Source organism: Primulina eburnea, unplaced genomic scaffold, assembly GCF_022965805.1.
Source record: "Primulina eburnea isolate SZY01 unplaced genomic scaffold, ASM2296580v1 ctg291_ERROPOS245047, whole genome shotgun sequence".
Taxonomy (NCBI): domain Eukaryota; kingdom Viridiplantae; phylum Streptophyta; class Magnoliopsida; order Lamiales; family Gesneriaceae; genus Primulina; species Primulina eburnea.
The window spans coordinates 125,378-136,609 of NW_027331118.1; the positions used below are offsets into that span (position 1 = coordinate 125,378).

Sequence of the window (11,232 nt, forward strand, 5' to 3'; positions counted from 1 at the left end):
TACGGTTTTTCACATGTAAAAATTTAATATAGTAATTTTTAATGGCAAAATTATTCATTTAACATAAAATAATTAAAATGTATATTGTTTCATATAAAATTGTTGGCTAATATTTGTGGAAGAGGGAAAAATGAGGAAAATGGAGGGATAACAAAAGAAAAAAAGAAAGGGAAAAAAATAGGAAAAAAATTTAAAAAAAAAACAAATAACAAAAGGCACAGCATCACCTACAGTGGTGGTACCACTGTAGGTGATCCGGATCCGTTGTAAACGCGAGACACAGCAAAACAAGTAAACGCGTTTTCTAATTCCCTCCAGATTGAGCAAACAAACGCCACGTCGAGCACGGTGCACCAACCCTGGTACCAGAAGAGCAAATGCTCGCGTTCGCCTTCCTTTACATGAATCTCCACTCCCTTAAACCCTTGTATTCTCTCATTCTCTGTTCCTCGTCATTATGCGCATTCCACATATAGCCTCAAGACTCAGCAGCCTGGTTCTCTGTAGGTTGATTCAAAGATCGATCCTTTAGGTGGGAGGGAACTATTGATCAGTGATGGTGCTACCTCTATTGAAGCTTGGCACGCTTGCGCTGAAGACTCTGAGCAAACCCATTGCGGCTAGACTCAAGAAAGAGGCTGGTCTCCACCCTAAGTTCCGCAATTTTATCGTTAGCATCGCTCAGGTATTTGATTTAATTCCTCGGATGATCATGTATCTATTTACGAGTATACTTGAAAAGGGTCTGGTTGTTTGATCTTTTTTTTGTGTATCTATTTACGATTATACTTGAAAAGGGTCTGGTTGTTTGATCTTTTTTTTGTGTATCTTGTTTTAGGATTTCTTAGTTTAATGCCAATATATTGTTCCGGGAAGACTTTCTGTTCTCAGTCTCGGGGATGCCAAGTATTGTTATGAACCCACCCACGCTGGCCTATTTTGAATAAATTTTAATTACCTAATAGCATTCGATGTATACACCTTAAATTTGCAATCACCGGGAATCGGGTTGGACTTGGTTTATTGTTTATTCATCATTGTTGTTCTTCTCTTCATTATCGTTTAAATCCATGTTTTATCTCCTAATGCATACTCTTATCGTACCTGTATTTGTTCTTATCAAGGATACATTGAGTTCCCATGGCCCAAGCTCAGTAGTGAAGGACAGTGGTTTGTATAGGTATTAGTGATCATCCAAACATTTCCTAATGTATTGGGACTTCTAATATTTCATCCAATACATTCCAGGGCTTTTGGTATTGCTTTGCCATTTCCCTCTCATTCTTTTGCCTATCTCTCCTCACTCATAGAAGACTCAAGCCTTTTACACATTGATGTATCTAAGAAAAGTACATTATGGAAAACTTACGGAATCCATCCACGTTGTGTTCTGTGGATTGCTTTTTAGTTGTGATCGTGATAATGGAAGGATATGTCCAAGAATGTGCTAGTTGAAAAATCCTATTTGATCAATTTTATCTAAAATTCACTCTTTACTTTGATGATGGAAACCAGGCCAATCACCGTATGACCACAACCATGCAACGGCGTATATATGGTCATGCTACTGATGTTGAAATTCGACCTTTGAATGAAGAAAAGGCTGTGCAAGCTGCAGTTGATCTCCTGGGGGAATTTTTTGTCTTCTCGGTGTCGTATTTCTATTCAGTCTCCTTTTTAGTTGCACAAATTTTTGAGATATCTCCGCGATTTTTCACTGTAAATTTTTGTACGAGAATTTCATTTTAAAACAAGATAAGTAGTAGACGACAACTTAATATAACCTGTTCAGGTGCTGTGCATATTTTTGGGACATGCATTTTCACTAGACATTTTTGTAGGTGAATTTCATTTCAAAACAAGATATGTAGTTGATGATAACTTGATATAACCTGCCTGGGGAAAGCGGTAGATGCAGTGCCGTAATAGAAATTTGTTTTACCTTATATTCTACTGATGCTCTTCACAAGATGATTCTTGGTTGGGTTACCTGTGTTGGAGAAAGTTGAATTTTAGTTGCACAGGTGGAATGTTAAACAGTGATTGTGAGAATAAAAGAACAGCGTAACAATGATGGTGTGTTCAGTACCATACTTCCTCTGCTTCCTTCTGTGTATATACCTGACTTTGATATGTTAAAATACTCTAAAAAACATTCTTTGCTGATTGATGAATATGGATTTCCTATCTGGTAGTTTGATAGTTTCTTCAATTTTTCGTGACATAGTTTGGGCCATTTAAAGCCTGGCTCCTTTTTCGGATTCAGTATTTGTGACTAGCTAGGAACAAAGTGACATTTTCCTGAACTATTAGGACCTTGATTTCAAATGACTAAATGTGCATCCATATATGATCTGAATCGCCAATTATATGATTAGGTTGCTGTAGCTGCTCTGTACTTTGAGGTACAAAGAAATTCTCGATCAGAAGCCAAGAAGGAGGAACTTCGCAAACAAGAAATGCAGGTAACATGTCATGGAATTTCCCAAATCCCACCCCTCCCCCTTTCTGTACATGGAACCTGTGTTTATAAGTTTTTCTTGAGTACCACAAAATCGGGACATATGGACATAGAAAATTAGTGACGTGAAATTTATGTATGTGTTGTAAGACAACACTGAAGTAGTGACCATTTATGGGAGGAATGCTTCTGGAAAGAGTTCTGTTCATCAATATTCACTTAGTCCATACAAGCTGTTTTTAAGCTTTATCTAAAGTCATTGTGGCAGACACGATTTATTGCTGCGATTAATTAGAGGAAAACTACGCAATGTGTCACATTCCCTTCATCAATTATCGAGTATCTTACTATTGATAACATAACTTTGCTGCTAGTTAGTCACCACATGAGAATTAGTTGAGAACCACACTGTGCAGCTTTGATGATGGAAGATGGAGGAAATTTCTCCTCACTTATCTACACAGTAGTTTTATTATTTTCCTTTTACTTATTTGGGTGTTGTGCGACTAAGAAAATCATCGGTAATTTCGCTCGCAATGAATTCCAGGGACTGAGGCAACGTGATGATGAGTTAGCGAAAGAGGTGGAGCTTCTCAAGCGAAAAATAGAAGAGATCGAACAGCTTGCCAAGGGACGTGGACTTCTTGGTGTATTTAGTTTCAGGGATGCTAATTCTGAGGAATCCAAGCCGAAAACTGCTGCTTGAGCTGAATATGACCAGAAAATATTCAATTTTGGATATAAAAGGCAAGATTTATCCTTCTCATTTATCGGACATAAGCCCACTATAATTGAGTTTAATTCATTTGTAAAGAATTATGCACACGGTTTGTCGTTCGTGCAACTCGCTGCAAAATATTGATCTTGGTGATATTTGACGAATAAGGTGAGAAGGATCCTCAAGTTTTCGATATTGCTCATGCATACCAGTATGCTATTTCCAGGGACCAAGACTCCCATCTCTAGTTTTTTTTAGTCAATTTTTAATGATGAAAAAATATAAGGTATACTTTCCATAAATATAATAATTTTATAATTATGATATTGGAGTTATAATTTTATAATATTATAAATGTAAAAAAATCAAGGTATTATTTATTTATTCATTTTCTTGCTTCCCGATAAATATTTTTGGTGATTAATTTCGGGAGAATATTCTGTAGAAATAAAAGTATGTATTCTTATTTGTGACAAAAACTTGTGTTAGACGATTTCACGGTTTTGTGAGATGGATTTCTTATTTATGTAATTCATGAAAAAATATTACTTTTTATGGTAAGAGTATTACTTTGAGTTAGTCTCGTGTGAGACCGTCTCACGGGTCATAATCCGTGAGACGGATCAACCCTACCCATATTCACATACCCATATTCACAATAAAAAGTAATACTCTTAGCATAAAAAGTAATACTTTTTCACGGGTGACCCAAATAAGAGATCCGTCTCACGAATATTATCCGTGAGACCGTCTCATACAAGTTTTTACCTAATACTTTTTATTGTGAATATCGGTAGAGTTGACATGTGTCACTCATAGATAAAGATTCGTGAAACCGTCTCACAAGAGACATATTTCTTATTTGAAAATATAGTTGTTAATGTAATCAACTTGTTTTAAAAGTGATTTGATATTGGTGTCAGATCACGAAGTAAAATAGTTTTTATTTTTATTTTTTTAAAAAAATATTATATGCGGGTTGAAAATTAGAAAATCAGTTTTTTTAGCATTAAAAAAAGAGTAGGTCTCATGTGAGACCGTCTCACGGATCTTAATCTGTGAGACGGGTCAACTTTATGGATATTCACAATAAAAAGTAATACTTTTAGCATAAAAAATAATATTTTTTTATGGATTACTCAAATAAGAGGTTCGTCTCACAAATGCGACCCGTGAGACCGTCTCACATAAATTTTTGCCATAAAAAAAAGACATTTTGATGGAACGAAAACCCACAATTTCATTCTTAATGAACGATGTAGCTAGAATATATCTTATTAACTACGATTCGTCTGCTAATAACACGAAATCTTGATGAATGGTAAATCACAAATAAAATGGATTTCTTGGACTTGAAATAAATCTTTTATTTTACTGTAAATATAACCTTAAAAAATAACACCAACAGTGAAAAAAAAAATTATTTTTTAAAGAGAGAATAAAAATATTTACTATAAAATTTAATTTCCTTAATCTATCTATCTATCTATCTTCACTCAGAGAGCATCAAGAATTTGATTAAACGAATCTCATCTTAGGAGATATAGAGTGGAATCTTCTTCCCTTTATGCCTTTCTTCCACTCCTTGTCTTCCTATTTTTCATTCTTCTATTCTATATGACTCATAATAATAAATATAATATTTACGTAAAAGATGATTTTTTTTTTTTTGTTATAAAAAGACTTCAATTAATCGAGCATGAAAACTTTTATTAAACTACTTTGCTTATCAATTTTATGAAATGAATATTTTGTCGAATCAATAACAAAATAATTGACAAAAACTTGTGTGAGACGGTCTCACGGGTCGTATTCGTGAGACGGAACTCCTATTTTGATTATCCATGAAAAAATATTATTTTTTATGCTAAGAGTATCACTTTTTATTGTGAATTAGTATGGTTGACCAATCTCACATATTAAAATCCGTGAGACGATCTCACATAAGACCCACTCCAAAGTATTATCTTTCGTTCCATATATGGACGAGTTCATCTTACTAATATAGTTATATGAGATCATCTCATAATAAATCTACACCTAATCGAGTAATAAGCTATGTTCTCGAATTAATCAAGACGATTTCATATATCTATGTATACGAACGAGTTTTTTCGGTCTAACTTATAAAATAATATTTGTCATAATTTTATAAAAGTTTTTTACCAAATCAAATTGAAAAAGTTGAAGATCGATCGTATAATTGCCCACCGACCGACCATGCTTGCCCCAACAAGTACTGCGGCGTGCACATTGGAGGACTGAGAGAAGAGAATCCTTTCCACTCCCTCTCCAGCTTCACACTTTTACAGGTCCTTCTCTGACTGACCTTTTTCGCCTTTCCTTTCGCTTTTTAAAGGGTTTGCTGGGATTTCAGAAAAAAAGGATTTTGATTTTGAAGGATTTGCGGGGATTTACTTCTGATTTCGTGAGGCGTTTTTTTTTTTTTGGTTTGAACTCGTTAATTTCGTCGTTTCTTTTGCTCTTTATGTATGCCATGTGTGTTTTCTCTGCTTGTTCGCTAAATTTGGACGAACACTTTGTTGCTGCTCCGAATTAGGGTTCTTGAGCTCAATTCCTTTGTTACAATAATTATTTTGGTGTTTTGAGGTTTGGAGTTTTGGTGTGTGATTGTGTTTCTTCAAATTTTGCCGATCCTAAAGATATTGGAAAACATTTCGGTGTAAAACAAATCCCATGATTTGATGGCAAGTTTATGACATGGATGTTGTTTTTCATTAGTTACTTGCTATCGTTCAGCAAAAGTTATCTCGATTTGATATGTTCTCTTTTAATAATTGGAGAAAACTCCGCTCTTCGGTTTCCTGTGTGTTTATGAGCTTTCCTTCCCAATATGGCTCTGTGTAATTGTTTGAACATTACTTGCTTTATGTTTTCAGCAGCTTCTTGCGATACTGGGTAATATTTGCTGCTATTTTCTTGGATGAGGAAGGGTTTAAAGAATGGTGCTTGCAAGTCTGCATCACACCATCTCTTCAAGGACAGGGCAAAGAATCGTGTGGATGATCTGCAAGGCATGTTTAGTGATCTTCAATCTGCTAGGAAGGATAGCCGCACTATTGACGTTAACTTGCTAGAAGAGCAAGTTCATCAGATGCTTCGTGAATGGAAGGCTGAGCTCAATGAACCATCCCCAGCTTCTTCACTGCAACAAGTAATAGTTTCACTGCTAGAATATCTCTACTTTTTTAAGCTGAAATTTTGCACGTTTGCACTAATGACACGAAATATTCGCTACAAAGCCAATGAAAAATTGTAGTTTGACTATAATATTGTCCATTGCAATTTAGTATGAGATTGTGTTTCCATCAATATTTAGAATCTAGGGTGTTACTCATTATAATTCACAGGGGTATTGGAAGTCTTGAATAATGGCTGATTTTTTATGCAATTCATCCTTTGCCTTGTTATCTCAACTTACAGTTTTAGCTGGTATTTTATTTTGTAACCAGAGTTTTTTGTGCAAGCTAATGATGTGGTGTGTGCATTTATGGTTGAAGTAACCGGGGTCTGAGTTTCTCAGTGTATGATAATTGTTCCACAGGGTGGTAGTCTTGGCTCGTTTTCATCTGAGATTTGTAGGCTGCTGCAGCTTGGTGAGGAGGAAGATGACGCAACAAGTGTATTGGCTGTACCAAAGCCAGATCCAGAGGCACAAAAGGTTGTGGAGGAATCTACTACTCAAGAGGTTGGCATTTTCTTTGCAAAATTTTACTCTTAGCTGGATATGTTTGATTACACTGTAATGGAGGTGGTATATAATTTTTTTTTGGTTTGCATTCAATTGGGGTTTGAAGCTTTGAATCACTGAATCTCCTTCCTCAGCATCATGCTTTGTGAGGTCAAACAATGCTCATTTTTCACCAGCCGTGAAATCTGTGTCATTTCTGCCATTGACTAACAGCTTTGTGTAGTTTGGAATATGTTTTCGGGGAGTTTTATCTTTTTTGCCTCTTTTGTTATTGAATTTTATTTAGGCATTTCACTCTCAATTTTATTCCTGCCTTTTAGATGAGACTTATTTCTAGTTATCACTGAATGGTTCTTATCTGTATGTTTTGTTATTTGGTTTGTGGCAGGGCTTTAATGTGTCCAGTGGTCCTCAAGAACAGGCCCTTCAGTTCGTTGATCAGTGCAAAAGCTCTGGGATTGGAGTTAACCAGATTGGAATGCATAATAATATGAATTTGGCCGATTTCCAATCATTTGATTTCCATCCAGAGCTTGAGCACCATTATTTCCCTGGGTTTAATGGCCACTGTTTCATAGGGGAGGATGGTATGCCTCATATTTCTGGCTATCAACAAACTATATGCCCTCCCCCTTCTGCCTTTTTAGGGCCAAAATGCGCCCTTTGGGATTGTCCCAGACCAGCTCAAGGGTCGGACTGGTGCCAAAAGTCTGATGACTATTGCAGTGCTTATCATGCTGGGCTTGCACCTGATGAAGGCTACCTTGGAAGGCCACCGGTTGTACGACCTGGAGGTATTGGTTTAAAGGATAACTTACTTTTTGCAGCTCTTGGTACAAAGGCTCAAGGAAAAGATGTAGGCATTCCTGAATGCGAGGGTGCTGCCACTGCAAAATCTCCTTGGAATGCCCCTGGTTAGTTGTCTGGTCTTTCCATCTTCCTGAAGAAAGCTTAAATTTTCATGTCCATGTTTATTTGAGATTTACTGATCCACCTTCTATGTAAACCAGAACTATTTGATCTTATCGTTTTGGACGGTGAAACGATCAGAGAGTGGCTATTTTTTGATAAGCCACGTAGAGCCTTTGAAAGTGGTAATAGAAAGCAACGATCTTTGCCAGACTACAATGGAAGGGGCTGGCATGAGTCAAGGAAACAAGTGATGAATGAATTTGGAGGTTTGAAGAGATCCTACTATATGGACCCACAACCAATGGAAAATTTCGAGTGGCACCTCTATGAATACGAAATTAACAAGTATGATTCATGTGCATTATACAGATTGGAAGTTAAGCGTGTAGACGGGAAGAAAAGTCCCAAGGGGAAGCTAAGTAATGATTCTGTTGCTGATCTGCAAAAGCAAATGGGTAGGCTGACTGCTGAATTTCCTAATGAAAAGCAGCGCATGGTTAAGGGGAGGGGGAAAGCCTGTGTGAAGGATGGAACTGGAAGCATTTATTCTGCATCAAACCAACTGTCAAGCCCAGTTGAAGTACTTGATTATTCAAAAGGTTCACCATACGATTATCTTGTTGACAATTTGAACGGATACTACTTGACATGATCGAGTTATTTGAATGCAACATGAATAAGGGACACTCTCCGTTTCACCCGGTTGTCGAGCAAGTGGTGAAGTCTTTATTTACTTGTCGTCATGGGTTTTGTTGTCATCTACTTATAGCTTATAGATGACTTGGACCAATTTAACTTCTAGAGAAACAGCTATATATATATATATATAAACCAAACTGGCTATCCTAATGCATCATTTCTCGACTTTGTACATTTGCACTTTTGGTGCCAATTGTATGGATAATTTGTCCAAGTTCCTCTGCTTTTGGCAATGTATTTTTGTGTATATTTTGAATTTTTTAAATGACAAGTAATTATCATGTAAAACCATCTACTTTTCATATGCTTTTATTTTAAATTTTTATTTAAAATTTATTGCTCAAGATCACCATTCATCAGTCTAGGCATACATGAGACAGTATAACTTGCCAAGAGTCTCAATCCTTATAACTTGCCAAGAGTCTCAATCCTTTTCACTTCCCATTAATGTTCCGTTCCATTTTATTGTAATCAAAACAAAGACTCGAGAGTTATCTCAAAATTTGTAAATCGACTTTCACAAGGTTTTTCAAATTCGGGCATTCAATTATCATGACTCTACAGCCAAACCTCAAGAATTCGATAATAGCCATGCATGTTTTGCCATCTACCCATACTGGAAACTAATTTTCACCTGTTGCTTTGAAAAGAATATACAGATCAAGTTCTAACACATTGTTGCGTACGTTGTTTTTACCCATCCATATTTATCTCGCCCTAAAATATATACATTAAATCCTCCACTCGATCCATCTTACCCCGATTTTATGGGTACTCCACTAATTTCAAATGTCATTGACCCTTTTTTCAGATGCACAAACGAATTAACTGAGTTTGATCTCTTCAACGGCAGTTGAACGATTCAAGGATAATTTCAGCACAACTCGAACATACATCATTGATGGATTTAGAATATCATTTGTGTGAAATATGAAATTTTCTCAGTAATTCCAGAAGGTACTCTCAAGTAGAGAGCATTAATTTCACAAGGATTTTTTTTTTTTTGCAGATTTTCTTGAAACCTTATTATGGGTGAAAACAGCTTAAGACTTGTCATGTATCCATGGTTCGCAATGGGGCATCTCACCTCATTCCTTCACATCTCAAACAAATTTGCAGAGAGAGGCCACAAAATTTTCTTCATCCTGCCAGAGAAAACACAGTCCAGATTAGAAAAATTCAATCTTTACCCGGATTCCATAAGTTTCATACCTGTAACCGTGCCTCACGTTGAAGGCCTGCCCCATGGGACTGAAACCAGCTCAGAAGTCCCTTTTCCTCTGTATTCACTCCTTCGTCATGCCATGGATCTTACAGAATCAACCATTGAATCTCTTCTCCAGGAACTCAAGCCCCATTTCGTGTTCTTCGATTTTACCCATTGGTTGCCGGATTTAACCCGCAGGTTAGGGATGAAATCCGTCCACTATTGCACCATTAGCCCTCTGGCTGTTGCATATCTGTTTCGAGATGAATCTACGGTAGAAGCTTTGATGGATCCTCCGCTTGGTTTTCCTACAACAGGGATCAAGATTTACACACACGAAGCTCGTGTTGTGAGTACCATCAATAACATGAAAGAATTTTCCAGCGGGATGACGTATGTTCAACGTATGATCAAGTCAGTTGAAGAGTGCGACGCCATTGGATTCAAATCCTGCAGCGAAATGGAAGGTACGTATTGTGATTTTCTTGAAAAAAAATTCAAGAAACCTGTTTTTCTAGCCGGCCCGGTTTTGCCGAAGCCACCATCTTCCGCTCTAGACGAAAAATGGGCAAAATGGTTGGACCAATTCAAGCCAAAAACAGCGATCTTCTGTGCACTTGGGAGCGAAGCAAGATTGAAAATGGATCAATTTCAAGAACTGATATTGGGGATCGAGCTCTCAGGATATCCATTTTTTGCTGCACTAAAACCACCCATTGGGGCAGATACAATACAAGAGGCTTTACCAGAAGGCTTCCAAGAAAGAACAGAGAAAATAGGGGCCGTTCATGGAGGTTGGGTGCAGCAACAAATGATTCTAGCACACCCTTCTGTTGGATGCTTCGTTACGCATTGCGGGTCGGGTTCTTTATCTGAAGCCATGGTCAGCGAGTGCCAACTGGTGCTGATCCCGCAGATGGGAGACCAAATCATGAATGCCAGATTTATGGCTGCGGATTTAAGAGTTGGTGTGGAGGTTGAGAAAGGAGATGATAGTGGTTTGTTCACGAAAGATGGTGTGGCGAAGGCTATAAGATTGGCGATGGATAATGACAGTGAAATTGGAAATGAAATACGAGCCAACCATGCAAAATGGAGGGATTTCTTGTTGGGGGAAGAGGGGCTTGAAAATTCTTACATGGACCAATTTGTTGAGAAGTTGAGAGGTCTTTTGGAATAATCGATCCAATATTGGCATCAATACAAACTTGATCGATATTAGATATGTTTAGATCTTCAGCAAGTATTTGCAGATTTCTTAACTTTTCAATAACCAAAGTGTTTATGCAACATTTTTTTTAAGTTTGGGTTCAAGAATAATGCCTATATTTTGATTATATTTCAAGAATCACAATTTAATAACTAAAATCTGTTGGGTTATCTGGAATGTTAACATTGCAGCAGCACATCATGAGTAACATCAATAAATTAAATATGATAAACATCAAAATTTATAAAATTTACCCCAAAATTGAGCTACGTCCATTATAAACTTTTCAATGAGATCATTTATTTATTAACAA

General features: G+C 36.8%; 3 protein-coding genes across 3 annotated transcripts; all 3 read left to right on the top strand.

The window, feature by feature from the left end:
- Positions 1–334: 334 nt before the first annotated feature.
- Positions 335–3,231, top strand: LOC140820923 (uncharacterized). Its single transcript, XM_073181307.1, has 4 exons — positions 335–685; positions 1,516–1,650; positions 2,379–2,465; positions 3,009–3,231. The coding sequence occupies exons 1-4, from the start codon at positions 557–559 to the stop codon at positions 3,165–3,167; spliced, it is 510 nt and encodes a 169-aa protein (XP_073037408.1). The 5' UTR covers positions 335–556; the 3' UTR covers positions 3,168–3,231.
- Positions 3,232–6,123: 2,892 nt separating this feature from the next.
- On the top strand, positions 6,124–8,793 carry LOC140820912 (transcription factor VOZ1-like). Its single transcript, XM_073181292.1, has 4 exons — positions 6,124–6,354; positions 6,745–6,888; positions 7,280–7,805; positions 7,902–8,793. Exons 1-4 carry the CDS (start codon positions 6,124–6,126, stop codon positions 8,453–8,455), a joined length of 1,455 nt encoding a protein of 484 aa, XP_073037393.1. The 3' UTR covers positions 8,456–8,793.
- Positions 8,794–9,367: 574 nt separating this feature from the next.
- Positions 9,368–11,030, top strand: LOC140820919 (cyanidin 3-O-galactoside 2''-O-xylosyltransferase FGGT1-like). Its single transcript, XM_073181300.1, has one exon. It carries the CDS (start codon positions 9,531–9,533, stop codon positions 10,887–10,889), a length of 1,359 nt encoding a protein of 452 aa, XP_073037401.1. The 5' UTR covers positions 9,368–9,530; the 3' UTR covers positions 10,890–11,030.
- Positions 11,031–11,232: the final 202 nt, after the last annotated feature.